This window comes from Eucyclogobius newberryi, unplaced genomic scaffold (assembly GCF_026437365.1).
Source record: "Eucyclogobius newberryi isolate DKJ021-1_F unplaced genomic scaffold, fEucNew1.0.hap1 SCAF_1, whole genome shotgun sequence".
Classification (NCBI taxonomy): Eukaryota; Metazoa; Chordata; class Actinopteri; order Gobiiformes; family Gobiidae; genus Eucyclogobius; species Eucyclogobius newberryi.
In genome coordinates, this window is record NW_027315723.1 from 1,604,136 (window position 1) to 1,613,604 (window position 9,469).

A 9,469-nucleotide genomic window follows, 5' to 3' on the forward strand; every position below is an offset into this window, starting at 1 on the left:
TAGCAAGGTGTACCTAATAAAGTGGCCGGTGAGTGTATAAGTTTGAAATGCAGTTGCAAGTGTGAAAGTATAAGTATAAATATAAGTCGCACGCCGGCCAAAAGTGTGTGTGTGTGTGTGTGTGTGTGTGTGTGTGTGTGTGTGTGTGTGTGTGTGTGTGTGTGTGTGTGTGTGTGTGTGTGTGTGTGTGTGTGTGTGTGTGTGTGTGTGTGTGTGTGTGTGTGTGTGTGTGTGTGTGTGTGTGTGTGTGTGTGTGTGTGTGTGTGTGTGTGTGTGTGTGTGTGTGTGTGTGTGTGTGTGTGTGTGTGTGTGTGTGTGTGTGTGTGTGTGTGTGTGTGTGTGTGTGTGTGTGTGTGTGTGTGTGTGTGTGTGTGTGTGTGTGTGTGTGTGTGTGTGTGTGTGTGTGTGTGTGTGTGTGTGTGTGTGTGTGTGTGTGTGTGTGTGTGTGTGTGTGTGTGTGTGTGTGTGTGTGTGTGTGTGTGTGTGTGTGTGTGTGTGTGTGTGTGTGTGTGTGTGTGTGTGTGTGTGTGTGTGTGTGTGTGTGTGTGTGTGTGTGTGTGTGTGTGTGTGTGTGTGTGTGTGTGTGTGTGTGTGTGTGTGTGTGTGTGTGTGTGTGTGTGTGTGTGTGTGTGTGTGTGTGTGTGTGTGTGTGTGTGTGTGTGTGTGTGTGTGTGTGTGTGTGTGTGTGTGTGTGTGTGTGTGTGTGTGTGTGTGTGTGTGTGTGTGTGTGTGTGTGTGTGTGCATACATACACATTGTTTTAGTCTGTTTTATGGCACATAAACATGCTCATCATAATGACTGGTTCCTTCAGTCGTCAGGATTGCCACAGCTCCTGGGTGTTTCCAGACTGGATTCCCTGCTCCACAGACTGGCAGCTGCTCCCTCAGAGGTACTTCTGTTACCATGGAGAGGTACTTCTGTTACCATGGAAATTGTGTTTCAAATGCAGTAACACGACTTTGTCTCCAGTGAAGAGGAGCGTTACCTTCCTCAGGAGCAGCAGTCGCTTCTGTTCTCTGTGTCCAGGGAAGGACTGAAGAAGGAGGAGCCTCAACGACTGGACAGGTGAGGCACCAGAAGGAGGCCACTCCATGTTTAGTCCTGACTCTGGCACCAGAAGGAGGCCACTCCATGTTTAGTCCTGACTCTGGCACCAGAAGGAGGCCACTCCATGTTTAGTCCTGACTCTGGCACCAGAAGGAGGCCACTCCATGTTTAGTCCTGACTCTGGCACCAGCAGGAGGCCGGTCCATGTTTAGTCCTGACTTTGGCACCAGCAGGAGGCAGGTCCATGTTTAGTCCTGACTCTGGCACCAACAGGAGGCCGGTCCATGTTTAGTCCTGACTCTGGCACCAGCAGGAGGCCACTCCATGTTTAGTCCTGACTCTGGCACCAGCAGGAGGCCACTCCATGTTTAGTCCTGACTCTGGCACCAGAAGGAGGCCACTCCATGTTTAGTCCTGACTCTGGCACCAGCAGGAGGCCGGTCCATGTTTAGTCCTGACTTTGGCACCAGCAGGAGGCAGGTCCATGTTTAGTCCTGACTCTGGCACCAACAGGAGGCCGGTCCATGTTTAGTCCTGACTCTGGCACCAGCAGGAGGCCACTCCATGTTTAGTCCTGACTCTGGCACCAGCAGGAGGCCGGTCCAAGTTTAGTCCTGACTCTGGCACCAGCAGGAGGCCGGTCCATGTTTAGTCCTGACTCTGGCACCAGCAGGAGGCAGGTCCATGTTTAGTCCTGACTCTGGCACCAACAGGAGGCCGGTCCATGTTTAGTCCTGACTCTGGCACCAGCAGGAGGCCGGTCCATGTTTAGTCCTGACTCTGGCACCAGCAGGAGGCTGCTCCATGTTTAGTCCTGACTCTGGCACCAGCAGGAAGCCGGTCCATGTTTAGTCCTGACTCTGGCACCAACAGGAGGCCGGTCCATGTTTAGTCCTGACTCTGGCACCAACAGGAGGCCGGTCCATGTTTAGTCCTGACTCTGGCACCAGCAGGAGGCCGGTCCATGTTTAGTCCTGACTCTGGCACCAGCAGGAGGCCGGTCCATGACCTAACGGTAGCATGTAGAGGTTGAACAGAAGGGGTCCCAGGACTGACCCTTGGGGCCCCCACAAGTCAGGGTCATGTGGTCTGAGACACAAAGTACTTCCTGTCTTCCAGATAGGACCTTAACCAGTTTAGGGCGGGGCCAGTGATGTCCACCCAGTCCTCTAGTCTCTGTAAGAGGGTCACATGATGAACACTCAGATCTAACAGAATTAATAACTTATTAAACTGTACATACCCTTTATTACACTTTTATAATTATAACCTTATAGATCAAACATAATCCTTCTGCCTGTTCCTGTGTTTCCTGTGTTTGCTGAATGTCTTCCCCTCTTCTTTGACCGCTCCATCCTCAGGTTCTCGTCGCTGCCCTCGCACACAGACCGCTGGGACTCAGTGTTCTTCTGTGGAGGACCAGTCTGGTCTCTGGAGTGGTGTCCGACTCCTGATGACTGTGAGGGCGATCAGTATCTGGCCCTGTCCTGTCACAGGACCATGGACGAGCAGCACAAAGCCAGCCAGGTCTACAGCGGCCCGGGTCTGGTCCAGCTCTGGAGCCTGGGCCGCCTCAAGGCCAGTCGCAGGTGCGACTTTATCATCTGTGCTGTGTGATGCCCTAAAGCAGACTTAAGTCCTGAGTGTCCCTCATGGTCCCGTCTCCTCCTCAGACCAGACTCCAAGCCCGCTCTGGTCTACAGTTTGGCCCAGGACCGGGGTTTTGTCTGGGGGCTCAAGTGGTGTCCGGCCGGAGCCTGGGAACCTCCTGACACTGACCGACAGGTGAATATTTACCACTGACACGACAAATGCTCCCAGTACCACCACTACACTGTGGTCACTGTGGTCACTGCGGTCACTGTGGTCACTGTGGTCACTGTTACTGCTGTCACTGCTGTCACTGTGGTCACTGCTGTCACTGTGGTCACCACTGCTGTCACTGTCACTGCAGTCACTGTGGTCACTGCGGTCACTGTGGTCACTGTGGTCACTGTTACTGCTGTCACTGCTGTCACTGTGGTCACTGCTGTCACTGTGGTCACTGCTGTCACTGTGGTCACTGCTGTCACTGTTACTGCAGTCACTGTGGTCACTGCTGTCACTGTGGTCACTGCTGTCACTGTCACTGCAGTCACTGTGGTCACTGTGGTCACTGCTGTCACTGTGGTCACTGCTGTCACTGTGGTCACTGCTGTCACTGTCACTGCTGTCACTGCTGTCACTGTCACTGCTGTCACTGCTGTCACTGTCACTGCAGTCACTGTGGTCACTGCGGTCACTGTGGTCACTGCGGTCACTGCGGTCACTGTGGTCACTGCGGTCACTGTGGTCACTGCTGTCACTGCAGTCACTGTGGTCACTGCGGTCACTGTGGTCACTGCGGTCACTGTGGTCACTGCTGTCACTGCTGTCACTGCTGTCACTGTTACTGCTGTCACTGTGGTCACTGCAGTCACTGTGGTCACTGCGGTCACTGTGGTCACTGCTGTCACTGCTGTCACTGCTGTCACTGTGGTCACTGCAGTCACTGTGGTCACTGCGGTCACTGTGGTCACTGCTGTCACTGCTGTCACTGCTGTCACTGCTGTCACTGCTGTCACTGTTACTGCTGTCACTGTGGTCACTGCTGTCACTGTTACTGCAGTCACTGTGGTCACTGCTGTCACTGGTCACTGCTGTCACTGCTGTCACTGTTACTGCTGTCACTGTGGTCACTGCTGTCACTGTGGTCACTGCTGTCACTGTTACTGCTGTCACTGCGGTCACTGTTACTGCTGTCACTGCGGTCACTGCGGTCACTGTGGTCACTGCGGTCACTGTTACTGCTGTCACTGCGGTCACTGCGGTCACTGTGGTCACTGCGGTCACTGTTACTGCTGTCACTGTGGTCGCTGTCACTGTGGTCACTGTTACTGCTGTCACTGTGGTCATTGCGCAGTGATGGCAGTGACCGCAGTAACTGTGACCGCAGTGACAGCAGTGCACGCAGTGACCGGTCACTGCTGTCACTGTTACTGCTGTCACTGTGGTCACTGTGGTCACATCACGTCCGTCACTGCCGCAAATGCTCAAGTTCTTCTTCTGCTCCTGAAGAGACCTGCCATGACAGTTTCTAAATTAAATGATGGTTCAATAAATCATTGAAAGGATCTTGAGCTGTAGAATGTCATTTAAGAAGTTTCTCTTTATCTTCTATAAATATGACTTTTCCTGGAACTGCTTCAGACTCAACTTCCCGTGTTTAAAGAGTCTCTATTGATATTCTGCAGTTTCACACGTGTCAACAGTCCAAATCTGAGCTGCTGCTATGAAATCCCATTCATTTATGCAATGCTAACAAAGTAATAAACCAACCTTTACAGTGATGTTTCGCCCTGCTCACAGTGACGTTTCACCCTGCTCACAGTGACGTTTTGCCCTGCCCACAGTGACGTTTTGCCCTCCTCACAGTGACGTTTTGCCCTCCTCACAGTGACGTTTTGCCCTCCTCAGAGACGTTTTGCCCTCCTCACAGTGACGTTTTGCCCTGCCCACAGTGACGTTTTGCCCTCCTCACAGTGACGTTTTGCCCTCCTCAGAGACGTTTTGCCCTCCTCACAGTGACGTTTTGCCCTGCCCACAGTGACGTTTTGCCCTGCCCACAGTGACGTTTTGCCCTCCTCACAGTGACGTTTTGCCCTCCTCATAGTGACGTTTTGCCCTCCTCACAGTGACGTTTTGCCCTCCTCACAGTGACGTTTCGCCCTGCTCACAGTGACGTTTCGCCCTGCTCACAGTGACGCTCACAGTGACGTTTCGCCCTCCTCACAGTGACGTTTTGCCCTCCTCACAGTGACGTTTTGCCCTCCTCACAGTGACGTTTTGCCCTCCTCACAGAGACGTTTCACCCTCCTCAGAGATGTTTCGCCCTCCTCACAGTGACGTTTCGCCCTCCTCACAGAGACGTTTTGCCCTCCTCACAGTGACGTTTTGCCCTGCCCACAGTGACGTTTTGCCCTCCTCACAGTGACGTTTTGCCCTCCTCACAGTGACGTTTTGCCCTCCTCACAGTGACGTTTCGCCCTCCTCAGTGACGTTTCGCCCTGCTCACAGTGACGTTTCGCCCTGCTCACAGTGACGTTTCGCCCTGCTCACAGTGACGCTCATAGTGACGTTTTGCCCTGCTCACAGTGACGTTTTGCCCTCCTCACAGTGACGTTTTGCCCTCCTCACAGTGACGTTTTGCCCTCCTCACAGTGACGTTTCGCCCTGCTCACAGTGACGCTCACAGTGACGTTTCGCCCTCCTCACAGTGACGTTTCGCCCTCCTCACAGTGACGTTTCGCCCTCCTCACAGTGACGTTTCGCCCTGCTAACAGTGACGCTCACAGTGACGTTTTGCCCTGCTCACAGTGACGTTTCGCCCTCCTCACAGTGAAGTTTCGCCCTCCTCACAGTGAAGTTTCGCCCTCCTCACAGTGACGTTTTGCCCTCCTCACAGTGACGTTTTGCCCTCCTCACAGAGACGTTTCGCCCTCCTCACAGAGACGTTTCGCCCTCCTCACAGAGACGTTTCGCCCTCCTCACAGAGACGTTTCGCCCTCCTCACAGTGACGTTTTGCCCTCCTCACAGTGACGTTTTGCCCTCCTCACAGTGACGTTTTGCCCTCCTCACAGTGACGTTTTGCCCTCCTCACAGTGACGTTTTGCCCTCCTCACAGTGACGTTTCGCCCTCCTCACAGTGACTTTTCGCCCTCCTCACAGTGACGTTTTGCCCTGCTCACAGTGACGTTTTGCCCTCCTCACAGTGACGTTTTGCCCTCCTCACAGTGACGTTTCGCCCTGCTCACAGTCCTCACAGTGACGTTTCGCCCTCCTCACAGTGACGTTTTGCCCTCCTCACAGTGACGTTTTGCCCTCCTCACAGAGACGTTTTGCCCTACTCACAGTGACGTTTCGCCCTCCTCACAGAGACGTTTCGCCCTCCTCACAGTGACGTTTCGCCCTCCTCACAGTGACGTTTTACCCTGCTCACAGTGACGTTTTGCCCATTGTTCAGGCTCCTCTCGTGCCCAGGCTGGGGCTCCTGGCCGTGGCCTCGTCGATGGGGTTAGTGACCGTTTACAGTCTTCCTCATCCAGACGCGCTCTTCGACGCTCTCTCTCTGCCCGGTGAGTTGTTTCAGCTCTACAAAGCACCCGTTTGTGTTATTGTGTTTGGGGTGCAGAGGGTGGGCCCATGACAAAAATGAATATCATGATACATTTTTTTTTGTGTCTGTCAAATAGTTACAGTGAAATCAGAGGTTGAACAGAAGGGGTCCCAGGACTGCCCCTTGGGGCACCCCACAGGTCAGGGGGCACAAAGCACTTCCTGTCTTCCAGATAGGACCTTAACCAGTTTGGGCGGGGCCAGTGATGCCCACCCAGTCCTCTAGTCTCTGTAAGAGGACCCCATGATGGACAGAGTCTTAATTCTGTTAGATCTGAGAGCTGCTTTTGACTGAGGCTTTGCCCGTGTCCGTGTTCAGGAGGATGTCATTTGTCACCTTGACACCAGCAGTCTCAGTGTGATGAGGTCTAAAACCTGAAAAAACATCTAATGAGTCGTTTATTAAGAGGAAATCTGTGAAAGGACTTTAGCCCAAAATGTCAGATTAGAGATGCGCCGGTAATGACTGCCACTCCCCCTGACCCCTGACCCCTCCCCCTGGCCCCTGCTCTTCTTTAGGAGAGGCTTTATGACCACTCCCCCTGACCCCTGACCCCTCCCCCTGGCCCCTGCTCTTCTTTAGGAGAGGCTTTATGATGCAGTTTTCAAAGACATTGTGAATATTCCAGATTGCAGCTTTAACTATGTGAGTGATGGAGCAAATAAACTGTTCAGCTCAGACTTTAGAAATCTGGAGGTGACACATGGAGGCAGCTGTAGATGAACTCAGACTGGTGGTGAGCTCATGGACAGTTTTGTCAGTTACAGGTGCAAAGTGAGTCCGCTCTAAGTGTTCAGGTGGTTTTAGGGTCATTTTTTGCCTTGTGGGATTTATAGCATTTTTAATGCCCTGAACTTTGTCATTTAAAGAATCATGTAAACTCATTACACTTGGATGTGGAAATGAGTTCTAACGGCAGCTGAGCTGGAGGGTTTGTTCATCTGTTACTGTGGCAACAGGACACACCCGTTGTTACTGCAGCTTCCAATTATTTCAGAAAAAATATAAAAGACAAATACTAAATGTCTACCAAATTAATCAAACGTCTCCTCATACACTTAATCAAAAGTCTTAATACATAACAATTTTCACTTGTAAATCATTTAATTGACAGCTAAATATTGCAGATAGTTGTTGAAATAACACTTAAATCAGTCATGTTCTAATGGTCAGTGATGGGCTCCGGTCTTTTAAATTAAGACACAATAAAAATCAAATGGAACATAACGATTGTCCAGTATGATGACGACGCGCTAGAGTCCGAGTGCTCCAGATCACAATGACTTTAATAATCGACTTGTCCAGACGTCCCAGATTCGTCTCCAAAGCCTGTGGACAAACACACCAGGGGGCGCCGTTCTCCCTCTGTGGTCTGTGTTTGAGACTCCGCACTGCAGTCTCAGGAGCACTGGACCTGAAACACACCCACTGCATTCAGGACGGACCAGGAGAAAATACTAGAAACTAGACCTGCTTTAGTCCTGGTTTAAACCGGCTTTAGACCGGCTTTAGTCCTGCTTTAGTCCTGGTTTAGACCGGCTTTAGTCCTGGTTTAGACCGGCTTTAGTCCTGCTTTAGTCCTGGTTTAGACCGGCTTTAGTCCTGGTTTAGACCGGCTTTAGTCCTGGTTTGAACCGGCTTTAGACCTGCTTTAGATTCTGGTCCAGTCTCTGGTTCATTCCTGGTTTGTGGGTTTGAAGTGTATTAATGTTTGTTCACTCTGGACGTCCATCACACTCACACACACTGTGATGCCGGCCCATCATGCCGGCCCATCATGCCGGCCCATCATGCCGGCCCATCATGCCGGCCCATCATGCCGGCCCATCATGCCGGCCCATCATGCCGGCCCATCATGCCGGCCCATCATGCCGGCCCATCATGCCGGCCCATCATGCCGGCCCATCATGCCGGCCCATCATGCCGGCCCATCATGCGGCCATCATGCCGGCCCATCTCGCTCTCCTCCTCTCGCTCCTCCTCTCGTTCCTCCTCTCGTTCCTCCTCTCGCTCCTCTCGCTCCTCCTCTCGTTCCTCCTCTCGTTCCTCCTCTCTCGCTCCTCCTCTCGCTCCTCTCGTTCCTCCTCTCGTTCCTCCTCTCGTTCCTCCTCTCGCTCCTCTCGCTCCTCCTCCTCTCGCTCCTCCTCTCTCGTTTCTCCTCTCGCTCCTCCTCTCGCTCTCCTCCTCTCGCTCCTCCTCTCTCGCTCCTCCTCTCGCTCCTCCTCTCTCGTTCCTCCTCTCTCGCTCCTCCTCTCGCTCCTCCTCTCTCGTTTCTCCTCTCGCTCCTCCTCTCGCTCTCCTCCTCTCGCTCCTCCTCTCTCGCTCCTCCTCTCTCGTTCCTCCTCTCGTTCCTCCTCTCTCGCTCCTCCTCTCGCTCCTCTCGTTCCTCCTCTCGTTCCTCCTCTCGTTCCTCCTCTTCGTTCCTCTCTCGCTCCTCCTCCTCTCGCTCCTCCTCTCTCGTTTCTCCTCTCGCTCCTCCTCTCGCTCCTCCTCTCTCGTTCCTCCTCTTGCTCCTCCTCTCGCTCCTCCTCTCGTTCCTCCTCTTGCTCCTCCTCTCGCTCCTCCTCTCGCTCCTCCTCAGTGGAGGAGCAGGTTTGGGCCGTGTGCAGTGGACGGTTATGATTCTGGCATTTCACATCGTTCAGTTTGTTTACGCTTTATGGGTTTCTTTATTTCAATTCCAGTAAAACGGTGCAGAAGAAACAGAAGTGTTAGTCCTGGTTCAGACCTGGCTAAGACCTGGTTTAGACCTGGTTTTAGTCCTGGTTTAGTCCTGGTTTAGTCCTGGTTTAGTCCTGGTTTAGTCCTGTTTAGTCCTGGGTTTGACTGATGACTGACTAAACTCTCTCCTGCAGATCGCTCTGACGCCCCAGTCTATAAGGTAAGAGCACTTCAAACATCTCCATGGGAAGAAGAAGAAGAAGAAGCGGGGGAGGGGGAGAAGAAGAGGGGGGGAGGAGAAGAGGGGGGAGGAGAAGAGGGGGAGAAGAGAAGAGGGGGAGAAGAAGAGAGAAGAGGGGGGGAGGAGGGGGAGAGAAGAGGGGGGAGAGAAGAGGGGGGAGAAGAGGGGGGAGAAGAAGAGGGGGGAGGAAGAAGAGGGGGAGAGAGAAGAAGAGGGGGGAGAAGAAGAAGAGGGGGGAGAGAGAAGGAGGGGAGAGAAGAAGAAGAGGGGGGGAGAAGAAGAGAAGAGGGGGAGGAAGAAGAAGAAGAGGGGGGAGAGAAGAA

At 52.9% G+C, this 9,469-nt stretch overlaps 1 protein-coding gene and 1 long non-coding RNA gene across 2 annotated transcripts in view; one reads left to right on the top strand and one right to left on the bottom strand.

Annotated features, from left to right (window-relative positions):
* LOC140356021 (uncharacterized) overlaps positions 1-9,469 on the bottom strand; it is a 355,422-nt gene that overhangs the window by 61,621 nt on the left and 284,332 nt on the right. The gene's annotated exons all lie outside the window — the stretch shown is intronic.
* The window catches only part of gtf3c2 (general transcription factor IIIC, polypeptide 2, beta), a 39,969-nt gene that overhangs the window by 18,972 nt on the left and 11,528 nt on the right, over positions 1-9,469 (top strand). The window contains exons 7-11 of the mRNA XM_072440161.1: positions 814-891; positions 972-1,067; positions 2,411-2,638; positions 2,723-2,834; positions 6,092-6,207. Of these exons, the coding sequence (XP_072296262.1) occupies positions 814-891; positions 972-1,067; positions 2,411-2,638; positions 2,723-2,834; positions 6,092-6,207 (630 nt within the window). The remainder of the gene's footprint in view (positions 1-813; positions 892-971; positions 1,068-2,410; positions 2,639-2,722; positions 2,835-6,091; positions 6,208-9,469) is intronic.